The sequence below is a fragment of the Mytilus edulis genome, chromosome 4, assembly GCF_963676685.1.
Source record: "Mytilus edulis chromosome 4, xbMytEdul2.2, whole genome shotgun sequence".
NCBI classification, from domain to species: Eukaryota; Metazoa; Mollusca; class Bivalvia; order Mytilida; family Mytilidae; genus Mytilus; species Mytilus edulis.
In genome coordinates, this window is record NC_092347.1 from 34,341,076 (window position 1) to 34,367,638 (window position 26,563).

Sequence of the window (26,563 nt, forward strand, 5' to 3'; positions counted from 1 at the left end):
TAATTTCTCGCTTGGTGAGAGCCATTTGCCAGATTTGTTCATACGTTCTTGTGGTGATTTTTAATACGTCAGACCCGCCGTAGACTGATTGATATCAATATGTCTGTATATACTAGTACAATAATTAAAGTAGGTTATCTAATGTCTGACTCGGAATTGTGGTTATTAAAAGCAATTCACTTGAGTCCAAGAGTCCGAAATGTTAATCCTTCTTCTGTTTGCGCTAATAGGTTGTAGCTATGGAATACAGTTAGACAACACAAATAAAGGCAATACCGAAACTGAAATCCGACTGAAGAATTTGGAGACCTTGGTTTACAGACAATCATTGCTACTGAGTGAACAAAGTAATCGTATTCAGAATCTTGAGACAACTGTTGCTTTTCAAAGAAGTGAAATCCTGGAACTAAAAACGAATTTGGATAGTGTCAAACATAAACAATCTCGCCATGGAGAAAAATTGTCAGTTTTAAAAAAGTTGTTGCAGAAGAAATCACTTGACAATGATTTCCTCAAAGAGAAAACACATCCTGAAACGCCAAATTATATGGATAAGACAGAAAGCAGAACAATTGAAGAAAATATTCCAGTGAATAGATGTATGTAATCTGTTATTTTTAATTTTGTTTTTGATAACCTCTTGTCATACATTGCTATCAATACAGTCAATAACTATACGATACTTTTTAGTATAACCCGACCTGGTACAGGCACGAAAAGTTTTACGTGCGAACATACCAACTTTGCCTATACTTTCAACCTTAAAGGTAAAATACGCACTAGAAAATTTGCAGGCAATCTACAATTAGAATGACCAAGCCCTGATGTTTGCAGTATGCATCATCTACGCGTTAAAAAAAATGATGATAGAATATGTTTCACTTTCAAATCAGTTGCTTAGCTCGCTCCGCCCCTTCCTAATGAATATTTAAAAAAATACGTAGTAAATTACAAGCCAACATTATCTTAAATGAATGTTTCTCAGTATAACTGTCATTACTATAAAAAATATACATTTTTCTTCCTCAGATCAGCGACTTTTGATTGGAAATCCATCATCTGATCGCCCTCCAGCCTTTTATGCTTACATGAGTAAAAATGAAAACAATCACGGTCCACATCATACACTAAAATTTGACATCGTTGTTACAAGTACAGACCGTGCTTACAGTCCCTTAACTGGAATATATACAGTAAAAACATCTGGTGTATACGTTTTTACATTTAATATAAGATTGGGGTGTCATGCTTATGGCTCTTTTGAATTGATACAGAACGCAGACGCAAAAGGGTCAGTTCTTCTTGAGACGAGCGATACTTGTGACACACAGCACGCAACAGCAGTTGTTGTTTTAGATACAAAGCAAGGTGATGTAATATATGTGCGAACACACTCATCTTACGGGGGATCTGGTGATATTACAAGTGATGATAAAGGAAGACCCACATTTTCTGGATGGCTTATTTCACACTAATAAAGACTTAATATCTAGTGTCAGACTGAATATTTTCAATTTATTTTCAATATACAAGTATAAAATAGAAGGGAGAGATCCGTTTGCGCCAAAAATGCGTCCTTTTGCGCCACCTGTTTTAAAATTACATGGTATCATTTGCGCCAAAAATTAAACATACGATTACGCCAATTAGAAGAAACATTACTTCCTTTCTCCTTTATTAGGACTTGGAACCGGCAGTTAACACTGCAAATGTTTCTTTTTCTGAAACATACTTTCTTCTTACTGCTGCTACATGGGTACCTCACAATTAAATGTATGTACCAGTTTGTATCTTCACTTTATTGTTAAAAAAAGACAACACACTGAAGGATGAAATGCATAAAACAGTTCATAATAACTCCAGTGGAATGCTTCTGCTTCATGACTTGTCTTGCGGTAGATAGAATTTCTGCCAATACGGATGGTGTGTCAACAACATATGTGACTAAAACTTTATCAGCAAAAGCTTCTATTTCCTTTTTTTTTTGGCATATCTTGTATTATTAAATATTCAGCAAAGCAATAAGTTTTCTCCTCTCTCTCTCTCTCTGTACACTGACTGTCTGCATGAATGCATATCAAGTAATTTCTCTCCAGATGATCATCTTCATGGTGAAATATGGCCGAACAATTGTTACTTTTAAGCCAAAAACAAAAATAAATATTAATCATTAATATTTATGATAGATATGTGTACAGGTAAATTGGCGCAAATGAGTTCCGAATATTGGCGCAATTGATACATTTGGAAAACAAAATTTGGCGCAAATGATACCCCTGAAAAACAGTAATTGGCGCAAAAGGACTGCTGCCAAAAAGAAGATGTGGTATGATTGCCAATGAGACAACTCTCCACAAGAGACCAAATGTATCAGAAATGAACAACTATAGGTCACCGTACGGCCTTTAACAATGCGCAAATTACATACTGCTAAGTCAGCTTTAAAAAGCCCCAAAATAACAAATGTAAAACAATTCAAACGGGAAAACTAACAGGCTAAATGTACAAAATGTACAAAAAAAATAAACATAAAACAAATATGAAACACATCAACAAACGACAACCACTGAATAACAGGCTCCTGACTTGGGACAGGCACATGCATATAGAATGTGGCGGGTTAAAACTTATTAGGCTAGCGGGATATCAACCCTCCCTTTATCTGGGACAGTGATGTAACAGTACAACATAAAAACGAACTATATATAAAAATCAGTTAAAAAAGGCTTAACCATTACTCTTCGAATGGATACAAATAGAAATACATGTACATCTTACAAAAACACAGAGTTGATGTGGTCGAGTACTTGTACGTCATCTAGGGACAGGGCCTCGAAATACTACTAGTCGAAAACATTATGTGTACTGATATAAACTTAATGTAAAACTTAACAATTACTGCACCCATTTATCGCTTTTCGCGACGACAACAGTCGCAGGCGAGACATAAACTGCAAAATTTGTAAAAAAAACCGACATTGTGGGAGTCATTTATACTCGGACTGGGTTGTCCGATATACTAGTAACTGAAAATTTGCCAAAGATAGACATTGACCACCTGATTGACAGACGACAGACATCAAATGTGAAAGATGAGGCTTTCCATATAGACAAAAGCTCACATGGCCTTACATACCTAATCTAATAATTATCATGAAAGCGCCATTATAGTGACTTGAGTAACACCAGTATCACTCAGATTACAATTCTACCTTGACATTTAAGTTTGTATTTAGCCTATAAAATACTTATTTAGCCTTGAGAATTGAAAGGTCAGTTTATCCCATTCAATAGAAGTTCACCTATGAGGGTCTGAATGGGGTTTACAGAATAGAGAATACATGTAATAGCAATATAAAAAAATATTGAATAGGGAAAATGATAAACAAAATAAGAATAGAGAATAATGGGGTGCAAAAGTATAAAGAATAACTGTGTAAAAAAATTATAATGCAATGCTGATAAAATAAATGATCAATACACAGAATTAAAAAATAATCTGGTAACAGAAAGACTAAATAGTAAAATTATTTTATGAGCATTTTACAGAATGAGAGTTATTTTTAAAGCTGAAGAAAAAAGCTCTGAAAATTTAAAGAATACAGATATTAAAAAAAAAACATCCAGATCCTCATGTCAATTACATTGTCAAAATATAGGACACATCATTGTTATTCCAAGAATAAACTAGACATCTAGTCAAACTGGTTTGGTATATCTGACTGTTTGCTCCTGCCCTAGATGTCTATTTCACAGTGACCTTATGTGTTTGTGCTTAGAGTACATTGTACTGTAATAGTTATTGATTTTCTGTTGGGGCATGCTAAACAGTGGCATGTGATTTCAATTTAATAGGATTTATATAATCTTTTAAGTTTATTTTATATGAACTGATATTGGTATAATGAATTAATATTTGGAATTTTATATCCTGGTTGATGATGTATTTTTGGGACCCGGATGTTTTCTTCATTCTTGTTCACATTATGATTATTTTAACCTTCAATGCACATATAAAGATAGAAAAAAAATCAGCTCTCATTTAAAATATATTGCAACTAAATAGTTATCCTTCAGATTTTGGTGTTAACAAGACAGTGTAATAGAAAATCTGCAAGCATAGTCTTTTTCTATAACAGTCAAGCAGATAGGTTTTTTTTATATCTGAAAAAAAAATACCATGTAAAGGAATATGCAACTAAAAGGTCAAAAATAACCCAAAAAATAAAAATTCAACATTAACATATAATACATACACAGCTACTTTTGCATAGGTACGATTTCTGTACTAAAAAAATGCAGTACTGGAAATTTACTTTTAATATTCAGTACTATTTCTTTACTTTAAAACTATTGTAATATTTAGGTACTTGTATTTGTACTAAATATTTTGGTACAGAAATGACAATATTCCATGTTTGAAAATCATAACTTTAAGAGATTTGAAATACATAGAAAAACTTTCAAAATGCTGAAAATGTAACGGTAGTAACCAAAAATCTGTAGTACCTAAATTTCAAGTACAAATAAAGTACTGTAAAATACACGTACCGGTACCTAAATATTACAATAATTTTAGAGTAACAAAATAGTACTGAATATTAAAAGTAGATTTCCAGTACTTCAAATTTTTAGTACAGAAATAGTACCTGTGCAAAAGTACATAAACACAGACTATGTGACAGCAGATAAACAAACACTATTTTAACATTTCAGATCTAAGCTTAAAAGATCTAAATATATATTACCTAAATTACACAACTCTTTTACATTGTTAGTACTCATCAGTTTAATAAATTTGTACATCGACGTTTTTTTCCAATAAAATGGTTTAATATAAATTGTTCTAAAACCTTGAAAACGTGGATATTTGAGAATGAAATGAAACTCATCCTCAATATCATTTTTACAAAAAGTACATGTTCTATTATTTCTTGTTATACCATAAAATCTTCCATTTTCTATAGCTAAGTTGTGGCTACTTAATCTTATTTTTGTTATACATTTTTTGTAAACATTTGGAATTGGTTTGCATAAATAAAATTAATTAGAACATTTTGGAGAACTGAGCATCAAGTTCTTGTTTAGGCAATTGTACAAAAGTTGCTTTATAACAGCAAAATATACATCAGGCAAGTCACTAATAAGGTTTTGGCTATACCATACATCACCTAAACCAATAAGAAAAAGTTCATTCTTTATAAAATACAACCAGTTACACTTATCATTTGGACATCTCTCAAATTCACAATATAAGTAGTTATAACAATTTTTCAATATACAGTTTGAAGTATTTAGCAATTTAAACCAATATTTGAAAATCTTACATTTTCTTGCTAAAATAAGAGGCAATCTACCTAGTTTATAATATATCATAACATTGTAAGTAGACAATTTAACACTAATAAAATTGAGAATGGAAATGGGGAATGTGCCAAAGAGACAACAACCCGACCATAGAAAAAAACAACAGCAGAAGGTCACCAACAGGTCTTCAATGTAGCGAGAAATCCCCGCACCCGGAGGCGTCCTTCAGCTGGCCCCTAAACAAATACATACTAGTTCAGTGATAATGAACGCCATACTAATTTCCAAATTGTACACAAGAAACTAAAATTAAAATAATACAAGACTAACAAAGGCCAGAGGCTCCTGACTTGGGACAGGCGCAAAAATGCGGCGGGGTTAAACATGTTTGTGAGATCTCAACCCTCCCCCTATACCTCTAGCCAATGTAGAAAAGTAAACGCATAACAATACGCACATTAAAATTCAGTTCAAGAGAAGTCCGAGTCTGATGTCAGAAGATGTAACCAAAGAAAATAAACAAAATGACAATAATACATAAATAACAACAGACTACTAGCAGTTAACTGACATGCCAGCTCCAGACTTCAATTAAACTGACTGAAAGATTATGATTTCATCATATGAACATCAGGCACAATCCTTCCCGTTAGGGGTTTAGTATCATACCATCATAACATATATGAGAAGAACATAACCCGTGTCATGCCAACAACTGTTTTTTTAATAAAAGTGTTTAGTTCCGATGCAAAGACCCTATAAGTGAATCAATATTAACGCCAAAATATGCAATCTTTAATGACCTGACAACAGTATCGTAACTATATCCCTTCTTAATAAGTCTATTCAAAGGGTTTTGTTTGTTAGTTTTTGAGGTGAATACTGACACCTTTGTGCTTTATAAAGAATATTTCCATAAAAAATTGGATGTGAAATACCTGAACGTATAAGAAGTCTGCATGTTGAGCTATATTTACGAATGATGTCCTTATACCGATGATAAAATTTAGTAAATGTTTTGACTAGTTTGTGATATCGAAAACCCTGGTGTAATAATTTTTCAGTAATACATAAATTTCTCTCGTTAAAATCTAAAACATTGTTACATACACGAGCGAATCGTACAAGTTGAGATATATAAACACCGTAAGATGGTGACAAGGGAACGTCCCATCTAAAAATGGATAATTAACGATAGGAAATGAAAAATCATCTCTTTTATCATAAATTTTAGTATTCAGCTATATTTTATAAAGTATATTTTTACAATAGTTCATGTGGACTCTCTCTATTGCCGGGGCTTTATGTGCACCCCATATTTCGCTTGCATAACTCATTAAAGAATTTATATAAGTATCAAACAGTGATAACAAAGTGACATAGTTTAAAAACATACTTTTCACATTTCTTCTTAAAGCAAACATTTCTTTTCTACCTTGTTCTAACAATTTCTGTTGTAACATATTATATTTGCCATTAAAATTTAAAAGTACACCAAGGTAGGTAAAATTATCAACAACTTCAATTTCTTTATTATCATTATACCATTTCTTATCAACATGCACTCTACCACCTTTCCTAAATACTACAATTTTAGTTTTATTAATATTAACACTCAATGACCATTTTGATGTATACTCATATAATGTATCAAACATATTGTGTAACCCTAAAACAGATTCTGAGAAAATCACCATATCATCAGCATACATAAGTAGAAATAAATTCAATGCTTTCATCTCATATGGTATGGCATTACTATTAATTATATATAACATGTCCCTTCCCGGGTTCCGTACTTATCACTACTAAGTTCAGGCGGCAACCCTGTTGATATAGAACAAAAGAATCGAAGTTCTTTGTTAGAGAAGGCGATAAATGCTTACTGTAATGTTTAATATAGTAACACAAAAAAGTTAATAGAAACAAATAAAATGACAATTTTCTTCTCAATTACGAAGTGTTCTATTATAAAAACACCATTTGCATAAGGTTTCAATTTATCTATTATATAATTAAGCAGAATAATTAGATATCAAGTCGACGACTTGGGTATCTATCAAGTTGGATGTAGAAAATGCATAACATCCAATTTTTTTGAAAAAAATACCACGAACGGAGAACATATCAATCTATTAGTTCAGTAATTTTCGTGTCTGCCCTTCCATCATGTGACTCAAGAAAAAAATCTAAAAAATGGGTAACAATTGTATCTAAAAGAAAAAATCGAGTGCACCTTTTATGTTAGGGCGTGTTTGAGTTGAATATTTTGTCTTGAAAACGTACAAAGCAAGAATATTTGATACATCATCTCGCTTCAGATTCTTTCATTTTTATGTATCAAACCTACAGGTTAACTTTATAACATAAAAAATCACTGTATTAAAAGATGAAATATATGGGTCAAGTGAGATATCTATCTAATGAATCATAAAAACAGAGTAGGTGTGTGCGAATAGCAATGTTTTACTAAAAGTACTTGACGACAGTCTTTCAAGTTGGATGATGAAAATGGATATCTTCGAAAAAAAATATTTTTTTGTGTGTGATAACTCAAGGTTTATAGTCTTCAACCACTAAAAAAAATCTAGTCTGCCCTTCCACGAAATATTTAATTGGAATTTTTTTTAAATGTTTATGAATTTTCAAAAATTCCACCTGACAACCGATTAGACAATAGTTTTAAGTTGAATCAATACAGACAAGTTTATAAACTGATTCTCATTAGCTAGTAGATATATTTGTCTTTTAAAATAAAACTGACATATGAGGATCGGAGTTGTGCTACGAGGATAAATTTATCGGTTTTCAAGAGCAAAATTGGCAGCGCGTCATCCCTACAATGGCTTCCATTTTTACGATTGTGAAAATAAACTAGCGTAATGGGGAGATAATTTTGACGAAGTAGAATCCTGACTGAGTTATTCTATTTAGAAAATGTTTTTATTTTTCTTTAAATAAATGATTAGTTAAGGGCTTTAATCAAAAATATTTCACTTAAGTCCCTTAAAGGAGTAGGTCCAGTAAGAACCCTTTTTGGCCCCTAAATATATCAGTTTTTTTTCAAAATTGTTAAAATGTAAACTTTTAGCTATTAATTGGAAAGTAGAATACTTCTGCTACATAAATATGGGCTGTTTTTGACAATATAATGCATATATATCGGGTACTAGCATCATTAAGTCATGCTAAATTACTGAAATCCTCAAATTGTTTGCATTTTGGTTAATTTTTAGACGGTTTCCGTTTGAAATGGAAGTGGCCGCATTTGTGTTCATTCTTAATATTTATATGTAAGTTGTATTTGATGATAATACATAACATATATAAAGATTGAGAATGAACACGGATGCGACCACTTTCATTTTTGACAAAAACCATCTGAAAAGAGCATATTATGGCATATTTGATAGATTTTTTATATTTAAGCTTGAATTGGAGCGTTTTTAGTGGCTCAATCAGTTAAAATCTTTCACATGTACTAATTGATTCGACTACAGTAGACATTTAAGTTTTTAAAAAATGTCCAAAATCTTTCATCAGATGAACCTGAAATTTGACGTCAAAATCGGCTCTTACCGGACCTACTCCTTTACAGGAGGAGTCCAGCAGTTTTGACTATATAAATGCTTCTTTATGAATTTGATTTAATCTGATTTATGTTTTTCGAATTAATTCTTGCTAGGTAAGATAGAGGCAACAAAAAGATAAAATGTTATCTACCTAGCACCACTATACGCGGGACTGTTCTAATATTTGAAGCGTTTTGCCAAAATAACAAAAATAAATGTTCTTCAATTGAGTTATAATTATAACAGTTATGGTTATATTAATTAGAATTAAATTCTATCAGTTTTTATTAAAGCACTGTATCGTGTTAAATAGCTATGTCAGCTATCCCGATCATAACGGTTATTTAAACTGGTATGAATACAGTATTTTTTTCCGTTTGGATGATTTTATGTATTCTACCCAAGTGAGTTATTTATAGTAACGGCACTCATGTATAACATATAGAAACGGAACTTTAATATGGAAAATGCAACGTGGATTTTTTTTAACAAAGACTGTCTGAATCACTGATAAGGTAATACATTTACTTTAAGGATAATAATGCAAAATTGACAATAGCTTTCATAGTATCCGTACTCATTTCAATCAATTCTGATATCATTTTCAACCATTACTTTTGAAGACACAATTGGCAATCGATCACTGTACTTCTATGAACATGTTTCAGATGATTCAAAGTGAATTTAAACGGAGTCTACTTTTGTCTCTCGCTCTGATTTGTAAAAACAAATGGAACAGGTACTAAACCATAGGAGACTGGAACTGTTTCTTTTCTATGTCAAGACGAAGTGTTAATAAATCGGTATTCATTCAGTTGGTACAGAATAACATTGTAGGCCAAAGTAGGCCCCGCCCATAGACCGGATGACTGACGAACACTAAACAGTTTAAATGAAAATTTTAATCATCAAAGTGCATTTTCTGACGCCCAACACTCGAAACAAGGAACGTGTTTTTTTTAATTTGATAGATGCTTTTTGTGTTTTCTGTATATATGTTTGTTTGTCTTGAGATTGTAACACAGTGATGACTACTGTAACCATACTTTGACTATTTTACCGATTATGTCTGTTTTGTTCACGCATCGTTGTAAAAATAACGGAATTTGATGCGACTGTCCTAAAAGTGAGAGGTTTAACGCTATAAAACCAGGTTCAATCAGGGCCACCATTTTCTACATTTGAAAAAGTCAGGAATATGACAGTTGTTGTCCATTCGTTTGATATGTTTTATCCGTTGGTTTTGCATTTGATTAGGGACTTTCCGTTTTGAATTTTCCTCGGAGTTCAGTATTTTTGTGATTTTACTTTATACGTATCACAAGTTCTAACGCGTCACAGACAATACGAAACATACATCACACATAGACACGTCACAAATAATATGATTTTTAAAAAACATACGTCACAGACAGACATGTCACATACAATTTGATTTGAAACATACATCACACCAGGAACATACTAGTATATATTGTTAGATATACTGTTCCCAGATCACACACGGACACATCACAAACATTATGATCTGAAACATACGTCACACACAGACACGTCACATACAATTTGATTTGAAACCGATGATACGTCACACAGACACGTCACAAACAAATTGATTTGAAACGTACATCAAACACAGACACGTCACAAAAAATATGATTTGAAACATACACCACACCAGGAACCTATATATTGTTAGATATACTGTTCCCAGATCACACACAGACATATCACAAACAATATGATTTGAACCATACATCACACACAGACACGTCACATACAATATGATTTCAGTGGCGGATTCAGAACTTTTCATAAGGGGGCACTGACTGACCTAAAGGGGCCTGGTCCAGTCATGCTTCAGTGATTCCCTTTATAACTAACCAAATTTTCCCCATGAAAGGGGGCCGCCCCCTCCCCTGGATCCGCCTATTGATCTGAATAATACATCACACACAGACACGTCACAAACAATATGTTTTGAAACATACATCACACACAAACAATATGATTTGGATCTATTGTGAGTGTGTCCTTCGTCAATCTGTGTTATCGACTGAGTAAAGATGTGAATGGTGAAGTTTCAATTTTTTTTATTTTCAACTATTTTATACTTTCAGCCAATTCAGGATTAAAAATGTACTTTGATCTGTTTGAAATTACTGTTTTGATAGTAAAATATTCATTGAAACTAGGGGTGTCAAAAGATATGAAATTTAATACTCGAGTGCTCGGTCATGATACTCGCGAGAAACCAAATTATAATATGATGACATCGTTTCACATCTTCACGAAAGTCATACGTGTAATTGCAGACATCAAACTGTAGGTCTACAAAATATAACTTAATCCTTGGTTATGTGTACCGGTCCTCCTTTTTTTGTCAATTGAACAAGATCTAGAAGAACTGACCCTGTTTCTAAGAGTAAATTTGCATGATAGCAATTATTTTGTTTGTTCATGTAATGACTCAGAAACCTGCCAATAAAAGCATTAGATATGTTAAAGTCAAGTTCGTATTAATAGCCAATCTGTATCATCTGTTCCCATGGAGGTAGTAATTTTGATATTACGACTTGTCCCATAATTTGTCAACGAAGTATTTAATTTCAAATTTATTTTATACAAAACGATATCTAATTATAAATAAAAGAATAATACAGTTTTTACAAACATTTATCACATTAAATGTACATCTCATTCCAATCACGTGTACAAAAAACTCATAATTAGCAATTAAAGGTAAGTTTACAGTTAATGTGTTATTGATCCACGAAAGTGTACGTACAAAAACTTTTACAAAAGTTTGAAACATACTTATTGGATCTATTTAATATTTATTATCAGAATAGAATCGTGTTTCATTAATAAAAGAAGGAGGTGTGCACTTTCATATGCTAATTAAGGTTAGTTGTGGTATGTGAAACTTTAAAAAATGTCGATGGTCAGTTGAGTTCACTTTGTCCATTTTATTGGGTCATTTTAATCACTCGTATGTCCTGGGCTATATAGTCCCAGTGTATGTCCGAGTAGGGAAATCTATTTGTTCTTTAAAAATATTCTTTTCGATTGTATTCAATATGACAGAATGCAGACATTTTGATTTATTCACAATCTATCATTTATAATCTGATGTCCATTTGAGGCTTAATACTCAGCTGCTGTGATAGTCCAGATATGCCGTCTGATATGGGTATATTTTTATTTTGACTTTTTATTGAATTCCACGATCATTGACAGTAAGGCGTCAAAGCCAAAAAAAAATAACATAGCCTGCCTTGACATCATATTTCATTAAATTACTACTGTATCTGACTGATAATATATAGCCACCTGAATACACTGTAAATATACCTGACGCCTGACGCGTCCGGACGCGTTCAAAATTTGTACACCGAATGTTCAATATTTTAACGTCATATGTTAATGCTTAGAGACGTGTTCAAAGTGTTAAAACTACTAACATGTGTGTTCAGACACAGTGAACACCAGTGTTCAAATTCTGATGTAAAAAAAGAAGACAGTCGTTTGTCCGATTTTCTATCCTTCTAATTGGCAAATTCAAAAAGAAATTCTTTAAAATATATGAATGTATACGCAGGATGATGATCTGTGAATTTTTTACTAATATTTTAGTAATTGGGAAATATTAAACTTCCAAGCTGGCATATACAGGATATATGTATAGTTTATGAACTTATTTTATTATTATTACTAGTTTTACTTACAAGTGACAAAATAATGCATATCAATTAGGCCTGTTATGATAATATCGTAATAAAAATATGTCGATGTTTATCTTATTTCATGATCCGTTCAGTTTATTAACATTACATGTTCAATCAGTGTTCAAATCGCTCAAAATTTTGAACACCTCGCGTTAAAAAATATATACCAGGGTACCAAATACCGGAAACAGATATCGGCTGGTGATTTAGGCGGTTTAACGAAGAATGGATACACATAAGGAAGAGAACTGGAGAAGGGACTTCTATCCCACATGAACATGAAAGAAGTGAGTAACAAATTAGGATAATCTCCATAGGTAGTTCGATGGCTTCCTTGTTATTTTCTCATGTCAGATATATATTTGTCAAATATTCATAACTGTTATATCCAAATATTCAACAAAATAAAAGACGAATTAAAGAACAGGATTTAGATTAAACGTTCATAACAAATGATTTCCTAAACTGATGAATAACCAGTCTGTGATCGTCTGTCTGTTATACAGAATAAATGATGATTGTTGCCAAGTTATCCACGTATATTAGCTGAAGATCGCTGAACACTAAGTGTTAAGAACTCTAACATCAAGTGTTCAAAAATGAAACACAAAGGCATTAAAAACTGAACACCACACATTCAATTGATGAACACTAAGTGTTTAGAACTCTAACATGAAGTGTTCAAAAATGAAACACAAAGGCATTAAAAACTGAACACCACATATTCAAATGATGAACACTAAGTGTTAAATAACTCTAACATCAAGTGTTCAAAAATGAAACACAAAGGCATTAAAAACTGAACACTGCACATTAAATTGATGAACACTAAGTGTTAAATAACTCTAACATCAAGTGTTCAAAAGTGAAACACAAAGGCATTAAAAACTGAACACCACACATTCAATTGATGAACACTAGTGTAAACATTTGGAACACCATTTCAGTTGACTTAGAAAATGCATTCGTTTTTTTTTTATTTGCAGGAATCGTTAGATTGAAATGTTTGAATTAGGAACCGGTAGCCAATAATCCCACGAAGGTCATTTCTGCATGCTATAAAGTGTTGGAAAAAAAAGATATAAAAAAAGGTATGACAATATATGTTTATTAATAGCTTATGTGGGTGTATCATTTCTATATCTGTATACCTTAGGTCAAGAAATCGACTTTTGTAATTTATAATGTCAAAACTTGCATTTCAGTGCCATAGAATATCAATTTGTACTCTAGACGTAGTATATATCGAAATTAAAGCATAACAATCATTGCATAATTTGATGTTTTATAAAAAAAAAACTCTCTTCTATTAATTTTAAATTTTATTTTGCAGGATATATAGGCTCATAGACATTACTTGTTGTGGATGACTTTGACATTTGGAAGTTGATAACAACACATAAAATGCCACTTAGTTGATAGCTTTAAGTGAAGATGCACTGAAAAGTGGAGCGTTCATTGTATGTGATCGTACAAGAACTCTTGGAATTTGCAAACTTTTAAACTTTCATTGTGACAAATATCTATATCATAAACTATCTACTTATCACTTTGACATGCTTTTTCGGTTAGGATACACATGATGTAGCAACTATCTTTTCGTGTAGGGGTAAATACTTATTTGTGATGTGAAGTCAATTTAAAAACATTATGTATGTGATTTCACTGACTGTTACTTGTGATATCATAAGGTATTCTTGTGTATTTTTTTTACATGTCTTACATATATGCTCATTTGATTATATAAAGAATTACTTGTTAAAATATGTTTTATTGTTATATTTTGCCTGATTCAATATAGTTTTTATAACAGTTTAATTAAGTTTAGTATTTATGGAACATTATGTACGCTTGAAAATAGAACATGTTCTACATTTGAACACCATCACTTTGAACACCTATGTCAACTGTTCTGAATGTTAACATCTGGTGTTCTGGATCTTAACATTTCTGGTTTTGAACATGTTCAGTGCGTTCAAAAAGTGTTACATGGCTGTTGAACGCGTCGACGTATTAAGATTTTGAACATTCGGACACGTTAAATCGTTGAACACTAATGTTAAGGTCTCTAACATCAAGTGTTCAAAAATGAAACACAAAGGCATTAAAAACTGAACACCACACATTCAATTCATTAACACTAGTGTAAACATTTGGAACACCATTACACGTTCAAAAAGTGTTACAAAAAAGCGTTCAAGCAGTGTTCTATTTGTTAACACTTAGATTTACAGTGTAGTTTTTCTGTCATTAAACTAGAAAAAAATAATCAAAAGGAGGATTTTTTGTACAATCTGTGTTTTTTTTAGCATTTTTTTTTGGGGGGGGGACACAATAGTTATAATGAGATAAATTAGATTAAATTTTAACCTACATGTATACTATTTATTGTGTCTCATAAGTCAATTATATGGCTGTAGATTGAATGTCTTCACTGGTGGTATATATTGTGTATTTTACTCTGTCAATCAATATGAGACACTTTAATAAAATAAATTTATTATTTATATTATTATAATTATTAATAATCCTTACTTTATATTCAGGTGTAATGATTGATTTTAACTTTGATTCCATCCCACGAAGAGATTAGATTGCTTTGACCTTTGCATCACTGTATTGTGAGGCAAGCATTGAGTTGGGTTTTACAGGTTTTGCTTTCAGTACTCATTTTAGTATTGCCTTTTCTTCATTGTTTTGCTTTTGCTTAACATATTATATTATTAAGTTGCTTTCGTTTAGAAACATCTAGTTTTGTACGTAATATATTTTCAAGACATTTTTTCATAATTGACAAGTGTGGACACAAATTAGTGTGGGCAGTATGTATGAATGTCAGTTGACGATTTACGATTTTTTTTTTACGATTTATTAGAAAACACACATGCATATATAAATGTGTAATATGTGGTCAAATATGTAATGCAATTTATGTAAATAACATGACATAAGAATAATTTAACATATTTAAATCAATAAACATAGGTCAGCTCTTAAGCATTAAATAGTGTGAAAGATTTGATGAATAAGGATAGCTTTTTGTATAGTTCAGTATTACAATAAGACGGTAAACCTTCAAACTTGATAATGCTCGAATGATCTGTGTAGTACATAGGTATGTACTTGTTTCTTAATGACACAATATTTTCAATTTCACTATTGAGCCAACCCATTTGAAGTTTGGTAAAATAGAACTTAATCGAGTCTGGTTCTCGGATATAATATTCAGTTCATTTGCAAAAATATTCAGTCTAGTACTCATTATGGACGTGAAAAGTTTCCCAAGGCAACTGATGAGAGTAATTGCTCTATAGCTAGGATCAAATTGGCATCACTTGTTTTTGAAAACTTGTTTAATAATTACCAGAAGTATTATACCTGTATTCTAAATGATATTGAACAATTTACAATAAATAGATACTAGACTAGGAGGCGAATATTTCAAATATTCGTTCAATATTTTGTCCAAGCCCGGTGTTTTATTATTTTTTAAATATTCGAAGGATTTCAGTACAGTTATGACTCCGTTCAAGATCTCTACACAAATTTGGTTATTGCAAACAGCATTTATATCAAAGTCATCCTACTCCTCATCATCACCCACATAGTCACCTGACCATCCTTTAATTTTTTGAAATATTCATAAAATGTTTATATATATATATATATATGTCTGTATCTGGATTTTCTATTCGCCTACTAGAATATTTATGTAATGTTTTCAAGAATGGTTAAGTGTCTTATCTGGATTAAGACTCACTGGAACATCTCTCAGAATAAGCTTGCAAAGTTTTGTTCAGAACTTTTCGGTACTCCTTTGCTTATCTATTCATGGCGTCTTTAATTTCACTTGTCTTGAGTTTTGAGTAAAAATTCCTGGCTTTCTGAAAATCATTACGCTTTATTTTACAGTCAGTATTAAACCATGGTTTACTATCACCTTGTTCTTCTAGCTTTATTTTTCTCGATCCAAAGGCAGAAGATGTGGTATTCACCAATATCATACAGTATAAATACCGTTAAGGTTTATGACCCCTTCTGTATCCATGTATCCATATGAATAACGATTTTTCAAACTGCTATAGTATCAAAACAGCAAAGATAATGATTAATAGATATGTGCCATTTTATACATATACCAAGGGGAAACTTAGTGCAAAGCATTATTATTAATTAATTGTTTCATAGCATTTAATAGAAAAGAGGAATTTGTGGCAAATAAAACCAAGATTTTTGTAGAAAAAAAACTCGTGTTTATCAACTTAGTCAGGCGCACCCTAGAAGGTGTACTTAAAATGGTCAATATTTCCTTGTTTTAAGGAAATCGTTGCGATCACTGCATGCAATAATCCTCCATCTATCAAGCACCGAATTGCCAAATATGAGAGTACAAGTGAGAAGGCTTTGGATTTTCTATAAAATTTCTGTGTTTAGCCTTGAATCAACACAAGGGAACATAATCATTAATCTGTTCAGGCGTGACATCCTCAATATTTAATTGATCGAGTACACCGATCATCTGTTGTAATGCATGACCTGTGTCATCACTGTGAGCATCTGTTCAAACTCGGTGCCTTTTGAGTGTACCAATTGACGTAAGTATTACCTTTGATTTTATTTTGTTCCGTCTGAAGTGCCACTTGAGGTGCACTGTCAATCGAAAAAATCGAAAAATGTAATCAACACTACACATCAGACATTCACAACATGGGATTGAATTCAATTACCTCAAAATCTACAATAAATTTGTTTATCATCAAATAAATGCGGAGATATATTTAAATAGTCAACGAGGCTTAACTAGATAAAATTTAGACATCAATTTTGATATACTAGTTATTTATTTGAAATAATTTCTTCTTTTCTCCTCTCCTTTTTGTGATTATAAACACATATGTGGCAAAATACTTGACCCAACTGGTCAAATCTTGTTTTATTTTAGATCACCAGGTAATACTTTGAAAATTCGTATTGAGGATTTTCTATAAAAATCTTGATTTATTTGCCACAAAGTCCTCTTTTTCCATCGAATACAATGAAACAGTAAAAAATAATGCTTTGCATCAAGTTTCCCCTTGGAACATGTACTAAATGGCCTATCTCTATTATTTATTATATCTTTAGTTTTGATACAATTGAGGTTCGAAAAATTCGTACAAAAATTGCTACAGAAGGGTACATAAACCTTAATATTTGATTAAATTGTGAATTGTATGTTTTACTATAATCTATCAAAATTTATTCCCTCACACATAACCAATCGAATCGAGTATGCTCATTGTTGTCAATATGTGAAGCAACACTGGAATTTTCTTATGACAATACCACCAAAGATTTAATACGTTTCTGGATATGAGGTCATTCAAGAAATGAAACAAAATCAACTTAAGGATGTACTTAGGTGAGGTTTTGGAATTCCTGTCAAATGTTCGGACTCCCTGGTGTTTTTCCATACAATACAAGGTAAAATATTTTGCCCCATAACACCAATTTATTTTTTCATATAAGACATAATAGCTCATGAAAGATCATTTACCAAAATTTTAGAAGATTCTTGATTTTCTTTCTTTTATTTTGAGACCAAAATTATACCAATGTAAATATAAGGTAAAAGTCCGAGTCAGCCTTTCACCGCCATATTTTAAATCTCAAATATCTCGAAAAGGAGGTCCATGACCTATCAATATTTTTAGCTTATTTTTATCCTCAAAGAATACTTTATCAGCCTAAAGTATCAATTTCAAATTCTTAATTTATTAATTTTCACCTAACCTCACCTAAGTACATCCTTAAAAGCCCAAGATTGTCCTTAGAGATTTTACGGTGGTCGTGCCAGAGGCTATCCAGACTTGGATATTCAAACCTCGTCTGGACATGATTTCTTTAAATCAAGGAAAATTTCATACTAGTAAGTTGTATTTTATTATATTTCATTCATCGTACTATTACTAATTTATCGTAGTATAAGATAAGAATTTTATTAATCTAATCAAGAACCCATAAAGGGCATCATTTTACAACACAATATGATTGGAAAAAGCAAAACAGAAAACTAATACATACTATAACCTTTAATAATGTAATTTCCTAGGCACATGAGAGTTGGTAAATGCTCATTTGTGAACAGCCAGAAATATTTCTTATCATTAGGTAGTTCTTTAAAATTAGTACAAAAAGTTATAACTTTATCAAATAATAATTTCCTCTGTTCATCATATAATGGACAATTTACTGTAAAATGGGTCTCATCTTCAATAGAATTTGATCCATGTGATATTTAGCAGTGATGACATAGACGTTGAGTTCTCTCTATGTATTTTTTATTATATCTATCTTTCTCAATTTTAAGATCATGAGCACTTATTCTCATTTTACATATAGCTCTTCTTATACTAAAATCTTTAATTGATAAATAAGCCTCCTTTACAAAGTCAGTTTTGAGGTTGAAATAATTCTCTAATTTACTATTACCTTGTGATAAGGTTTCAGATCTTTTGACCAACCAAAATGTTTTGAAACTATTACAAAGTTTACATTTTACAAATTTAATTAATTTATTGAGCTTTGTATCTAAATTTTGTATATCAAGTGATTGAAGTACATATTTCATAGATGAATACCAACAATTAATGTTTTCTGCATCTAAAATTTTATTACAAACATAAGCATCATAAAGTAACCCTGTGTCCAACTTGTTAAGCCTGTGTACATATTTTACCATAGATATAATGACAGAAAAATAAAGAGGAAATCTTGCAACCTCTGATAACACTGCTAAATTTGAGGCTTTCTTATTTACACCAAGAATATACTTTAAATATCTGAAATGTGATTTTTCCAAATAATCATTTATGTAGATTAATTCAAATAGATAATCACTTTTTTCTTGCAAGCAGCAGAGTTAATTTTAAATGAACCCCAAATTTCACTACAATATAATAAAATTGGTTTTATTGTGTGATCATATAAATGAATTGCAGTATCAATACTTGGATTACAAGCTGACATGGATTTTTGTAATTTAAATTTTGCCTTTAAGGATTTTTTGAATAGCTCTTCTTTCCCTTGTTGAAAAAGACCACTAGAAGTAAAGACTATCCCTAAATATTTACATTTATTAACACATTCTATAGCCTCTTTATCTAAATAAAATGATTCCTTTAAAATTTTTCCAGGCTTGTTAAAAATTAAAACTTTTGTTTTGGACAAGTTTACATCTCGACACCAGTCAATACAATAAGTATGCTATATATCAAGTCGGTTTTGAAGACCTTTTTTAGTGTTTGATAATACAATAATGTCATCAGCGTACATAAGACAATCAATTCTACGCCCATTGATATCAACAGCATCTGGACTTGGCTCAAATTTTGGAGGTAGATCGTTAATGAAAAGCTTAAATAAGTTTGGACTTAGAACATCCCCTTGTCTTACCCCAACTAGTGAACTGAAAGATGGTGTTAATACATTGCCCACTTTCACAGACATTTCATTCTTGCTGTACATATCTTTTAAAATAGTATAAAATTTTCCAGATATGTCATTTTCCAATAATTTATATTTAATACCACAGTGTATGACCCTGTCGAAAGCCTTTTTAAAGTCCACAAAGCAAGCATAGATTTTCCCCCCTTTTTTGTTAGTATATTTATCTAATATGGTTTTTAAAACAAACATATGATCAGATGTTCTACTCTTTTTTGAAAAACCAATCTGACATGGATGAATTATATTATTTTTATCAAGATGAATGTCAAGTCTTTTATTAAGAATACTGTTAAATAATTTTCCAATGCATGAATTTATTGCTATGCCTCTGTAATTTTCAGGTTTACTAGGACTCCCTGCTTTAAAAATTGGACATAAATAAGATAATGCCCATTTGTGAGGGTATTTTCCAGAGCAGAATACTAAATTAAAAAGTTTCTGCAAAACAGGTGCAAATATACTTCCCCCAGATTTTAATATCTCATTTGGAATACCATCCAATCCTGCAGCTTTATTATTCTTTAGTTTATTTATAGCATCTAAAATTTCTTTTAGGGTTATTTTGTAATCTAGTTCACAAAAAGTTGAATTTTTTTCTAAATTTTTTACTTTTTTACTAATTTCCTCTAATCTGTCTTTAAATTTGTCAGAGTTAAAATTTAAAGATTGAAAATATGAAAACCAGACATTACTTTGAATAGATTTTTCTGGACCATCCGAATTGTCTTCTTTTAATTCTTTAATGAGATTCCAATAACTCTTTGGATTATTATCCCTTAGATTATGTAGAACAATCCGAACGTTCGGATATCAGTCAAGAAACCTATTTGTGAATGTGAAAATGTGAACCAAAAATCTTCCTGTGAAAAAGTGTCCGGTATATTTAAATGTGTCCAATGCGGTGAAAAAGTGTCCATTCAAATATGATGTCCTTATTATAAGTTGTGTTGAACTGTGATCTTTTGACCGAAGTAGAGAAAATAAGCGATTGATATCCAGTTATTCTACATGTTCTAGAGGATGGCGTGCATTTTCAGCAATTTATACCAAGAATAAGTTCTAAAAAGGTCTCCCAACCACATTCGATGATATCCAGATTAACTATTATATATTCTGATTACATTAACTACTTCGAGGGCGAACCCTGTTTAAAAAGGGAATTTGGAATGTGCCATGACATTGGTTTTTAAACAACATTTTATTCATTCAATTGTTTTAATGCTTGTTCATGGTTTGCATTTATTTTATTATTTTGGAGTTAGTCGTAAAATTAGGCATACGTGTGTTACACTGATTATAATTTATATGTCATAATCTTGGACAAAGGACTTAACTTTCATTTGATCTATTCATTAAATTATTTATTCTTGTGACAATTTAGACAATAATTTAAAAAGACACTTATTACTCTTTTAATCTATTGTTATTTCCATCTGACATCTGTTAATCTGCATAATTATTTAATTGCTAATATGTATGTGCTTTATATATATATATTGTTATGGTTTGTATATTACATTACATTTAGTTTGGAGTTTGTTGTTCGGTTTTGTCGGACTGATAAAAATAAAAGTTTAAGGAGTGAAATATTCCTTCTTGATTTCCATATAGTCGGAACGCCATCTTATCCGGATATAGTGTGAACGGGGTATTAGAGTTTAAGACCTCTTATGTTTATAGTAAGTTAAAAGATGTAAGTGACACGGGTTGCCGATAAGACAGATCAGGTGCCTCCAAAGACAAATTGAAACTAATTGTAGATATACTAAAGGTCAAGGTTGGACTATCGTTATAGGCAATACTTACAAGTATGTATACATGTGATAAGTTACATTTATAGTCTGGGTGAAAAAATTACTGCGTGTCCATACACTCATCATAGATTTGTACGCCAGACGCGCGTTTTGTCTTCAAAAGTCTAACCAGCTACGCTCGAATGAAAAGAACTAAAAGGCAAAATAAAGAACAAAGTTAAAGAGCACTACACTAATTTAATTGAAGCTATGGCCAGTTTATACCTCATTGTATAAAAAACGCAAAGGCAAGACCAGAGTTACACATTTAGTTAGAGATTGCTAGGGCAGGACCATATATTGACCGTGCTGCAGAAGGTATAACCGTTATCATTTTCATTTGTTTTTAAAATATCTTTATAAGAACCTAAACTTGTTATGGTTCTGGTCAACCTTTTTAAAATAATATAGATATCTGAATTCGTTATGCTCATAGAGCACTCGAATTCTGATAAATTTGCATTTTAATCAGATTTTATTCGTGTAATGGGCATTCCAGACTTCAAACAATTATAATCTCCTATACATTAGAATGTGTAGATATTTTTGTTGCACAGCTGTTAAAAATGACATTAATATACATCCATTATTTGAGTTTTGCATTTTCGATATATTTCAATTTTTGGTATTATTTTTCTCTTTTAATTGTCAACATTTTTTGGATTATTATCTGTTTTTTATTATTATCATTTGCTTATACATGTAAATGAATACAGCTTTGGGGAAAACTATTTTACATCATAGTTTTTAAGCCTGTTCCTGGGGACATCTGTAAACATTAGGAAGTTTGACTATCCACCACTTTTCTTATAGTATTGGTCTTTCAAACTAAAATGTATGGATCGATTTAACTTTTGATTTTTTATATTCCATATTTAACATTAAGGATTGATTTATGGCTGTGCTTTATATATATGGGCCATGTTTAATTCGATCAAACACTGTAAGTAAGATAATTGTTTTAATCAATGAGACATTGGGGATATTCTTAGAACTGTTTTAATTACTAGTATTGCCTTTCCTTGTCAGCATGAAACAATAATTTGTTTTAGAACATTTGAGGAAAGGCTGTACTATAGTAGAAAAAAATGTAAACGCATACCAGTTAGTAGAAAAAAAGGTGTGACCGAGGCTTTAGATAGGTATTTCACTTGACCCATGTATTTCATCTTTTAGTACTGTGATTTTTTTATGTTATAGAGTCAACCTGAAGCTTTGATATATAAAAATGATAGAATTTGAAGCGAGACGATGTATGAAATATTCCTACTTTGTGCGATATCAAGACAAAATATTGAACTCAAACACACCCTAACATAAAAAGGCTCGATTTTCTCTTTTCGATACAATTGTTACCCATTTTTTGGAATTTTTTCTTGAGTAACAAAATGGAAGGGCAAACACGAAAATTACTGAACTAACAGATTGATATGTTTTCCGTCCGTGGTAAAAAAAAAATAAAAAAATCGGAGGTTATGCATCTTCTACATCCAACTTGAAAGATTCCCATTTCGTCGACTTGATAACTAATTGTTCTGCTTGACTATGTACTAGATAAATTGAAAACTTATGCAAATGGTGTTTTTAAAACAAAACACTTCGTAATTAAGAAGAAAATTGTCATTTTACTTGTTTCTTTTAACTGTTAAATTTTTTGTCACTATAGTAAACATTACAGTAAGCATTTATCGCCTTCTCTAACAAAGAGCTTCGATTCTTTTGTTCTATTTCAACCGGGTTTCCGCCTGTTAAGGAACGCCGCCAATATCTAATCCTGAAAATCACAACTTTGTAGTTAAACTCTTCACATGAAACATAAAAAAAAACCCAAATAATAGGAAAAGCTAAACACGTTCTAATAAAACCAGCTGTACTTAAGTGTTTTGAAGTCCTTTTAATCTTTTGATTTTAAAGAATTATCGGGAGGTGAGCATGCTTAAATTAAACATACGAAAGAAGAGTCACAATGAACCTTATCAAGTTCAAGATATATACTATACACGTAAGTTTACATTGTTTATTACCAAAAAAAATGAAAATTATAACACTAAAGTAATCTTTTCTAATTATACGATGAAAAATCTTTAAGTGGTATTTGTGCGATGTAAATAAGTATTCTATACTGGATCCAAATATAAAAACCTGGTAATTATATTTAGATAACCATTATTTATAGTATATGACATCTAAGAGTTGATCTTATCAATACACGACGACAAATGGATGATCGAAGATAAAACTTTGAATAGCCAGATATTTATATGTTAATGGAAACATGATGGTTCTTCGTTATTTGATTGCCTTGCCTTTCACTTTATTAGTTTAATGTGCTAACGTTTCACTTTACACGTTAGAGTGTTTGCCTTTCACTTAAGTATGCTTGCCTTTCACTTTAGTGTGTATGCCTTTCACTTTAGTATATATCTTTTCACTTTTGTGTTCTAACGTTTCATTTAATTGTGCTTGCCTTTCAATTTAGTGTGCTAACGTTTCATTTTAGTATGCTTGTCTTTCACTTTAGTGCGTGTATCCTTTAAATGTTTCACATATAGTGTGCTTGTCATTCAATTTAGTGTGTTAACGTTTCATTTTAGTATGCTTGTCTTTCACTTTAGTGCGTGTATCCTTTAAATATTTCACTATAGTATGCCTGTCATTCACTTTAGTGTGCTTGTCTTTCACTTTAATGTGTTTGCCTTTCACTTTAGTGTGCTCACGTTTCACTTAATAAGCGTGTTGCCTTTCACTTTAATGTGTTTGCCTTTCACTTAAGTAAGTATGTACTTTGGTTTACCCAGAAATAGAGATATATATACAGATCTTTGTATGCGCTGAATATTTAGAACAGCTTCGACTTGAAACATTTAATGACGAAGAGTGGAAGGCTCGAAAAGTAAAGTGAAAGAAAGGCTAGCACACTAAATTGAAAAGAAAGCACACTTAGGTGAAAAGGCAATCACACTAAAGTGAAAGGCAAACACACTAAAGTAAAATTTTTCTTCAAATCAGGAGTAGTTATTTTAACGTTACGGATAATTTGTAGAATTTCATTTGTACCCTGTCTATAACCGTGACCGAATTATTACCAAAACCCAAAATACACATGCACGTACAGTAGTGCCAAGTATGATTCTCAGTTATTATAACTATTTTTTGCAAATTTTATAAGTGAACTAATTGAACGAGTAACTTTGCTTTTGACTGTTTCAGAAATATATGGACTGGAAGAGGATTGTCGTTCCTGTGTTATTTGTTGCATCAATATTCCTCATTATTTACTACCAGAGTACCATTCTAGTTATTGGACAGTTTTTTGCTGACGAAGGAAACTCTACAACTTCTTCATTTCAAAAGAAAATTATTGAACCGCCAATCAAAATCGCATGGTATAAACCAATCGAAATCGCATGGCATGGGCGGCCGGTATGGCTGCCACCTACTTTCAATTTCAGTGGGTGCGAATTTTCAAACTGTATTTTATCAGATAGTAAAACAAAACCATTGGATAATTATCAAGCAGTGTTCTTTCATTATCGACGTTTAAGTAAACATGTTCCAGAAAAATCGAAAAATCAAATATGGATAATCTGGACAAATGAAAGTCCTGCGAATGACGGATCTTTAGCAAAACAATGGCACAATAAGTTCGATTGGAGTGCTTCTTACAGAGAAGAAAGCGAATTTTCACTTCGCTGGGCAATAAAATTGAGAGAAAACTCTAATAAGATGCAAAGAAATTATACCGAGATATTCCGAAGAAAAACAAAACAAGTCTCTTGGGTTGTTAGCAACTGTAATACTCAATCTCAGCGTCGAACATATGTGGAAGAATTAAAGAAACACATAACCGTTGATATTTATGGAAATTGTGGGAAAAACAAGACTTTTTGCAGAAGGAAAAGTTCAATCGAATGTCATTCGAGTTTGTCAAATGATTATAAATTTTACCTTGGTTTTGAGAACAGTATATGCAAAGATTATATTACAGAAAAAGTTTTTAATAATTTTCAAGACCACAATAAAATGGTATATGTCGCCAGATCAGCTCCAAATTTAAAAAGTGTAATTCCTGCAAAAACGATAGTCAACACAGAGGATTTTGAGTCTCCAAAGGCTCTGGCACAGTATCTTTTGAAACTAAGCTCAAATGAGAAAGAATACATTTCTTATCTAAAAGAAAAGGACAAATATTATTTTCCAGATGAACGATTACCGCGAACATTCTGTTCTATATGTGAGCTACTACATACGTACAAGAATAGAAAATTAAAGTGGTCAGGGAGAAATTTCAATGCTTGGTTCAGAAACGGAGCCTGTATTAAGCCAAATAATGGAAAAAGATCGATTGGTCATAGTAGACAATTATTGCGTAGTACGTCATAGAAATTTAAAGTGACTATAGACGACTATAAGAAAGAGAGCAATAGTTGTTCTCTCTGAAACATAATTTGTTTCTATATCAATTTTCTTCGACGAGTAGAAAGAAAAAGAACAGGAGACGTTTTTCTTCATTTATTTTAGAATTCGTCATGGTAGAAAATCTCAAAGAAAAACCAAATTAACAAGTAGAGATCAAACAATGTGGCTTGAAGATAAAGTTAGACTTCAAATTGTATGATGTCAGTCAAAAATAAAAGACTTGTTTATATTTTTTTCTTACTTTGGTTGAAGATAT

The 26,563-nt window shown here is 31.4% G+C and overlaps 2 protein-coding genes across 2 annotated transcripts; both read left to right on the plus strand.

The window, feature by feature from the left end:
- Positions 1 to 144: 144 nt before the first annotated feature.
- On the plus strand, positions 145 to 1,493 carry LOC139519549 (uncharacterized). The gene is made up of 2 exons (XM_071311717.1): positions 145 to 599; positions 1,030 to 1,493. The coding sequence occupies exons 1-2, from the start codon at positions 200 to 202 to the stop codon at positions 1,473 to 1,475; spliced, it is 846 nt and encodes a 281-aa protein (XP_071167818.1). The 5' UTR covers positions 145 to 199; the 3' UTR covers positions 1,476 to 1,493.
- Positions 1,494 to 9,290: 7,797 nt separating this feature from the next.
- LOC139519545 (glycoprotein 3-alpha-L-fucosyltransferase A-like) lies at positions 9,291 to 26,531 on the plus strand. The gene is made up of 2 exons (XM_071311711.1): positions 9,291 to 9,394; positions 25,099 to 26,531. Exon 2 carries the CDS (start codon positions 25,105 to 25,107, stop codon positions 26,269 to 26,271), a length of 1,167 nt encoding a protein of 388 aa, XP_071167812.1. The 5' UTR covers positions 9,291 to 9,394; positions 25,099 to 25,104; the 3' UTR covers positions 26,272 to 26,531.
- Positions 26,532 to 26,563: the final 32 nt, after the last annotated feature.

Bases quoted from the DNA above. Each gene is read 5' to 3' on its own strand.
- LOC139519549 (XM_071311717.1), top strand. From the start codon at position 200: ATGTTAATCCTTCTTCTGTTTGCGCTAATAGGTTGTAGCTATGGAATA. The intron at 600-1,029 runs GTATGTAATCTG...TTTCTTCCTCAG, and splicing joins AAATATTCCAGTGAATAGAT to ATCAGCGACTTTTGATTGGA.
- LOC139519545 (XM_071311711.1), top strand. From the start codon at position 25,105: ATGGACTGGAAGAGGATTGTCGTTCCTGTGTTATTTGTTGCATCAATA.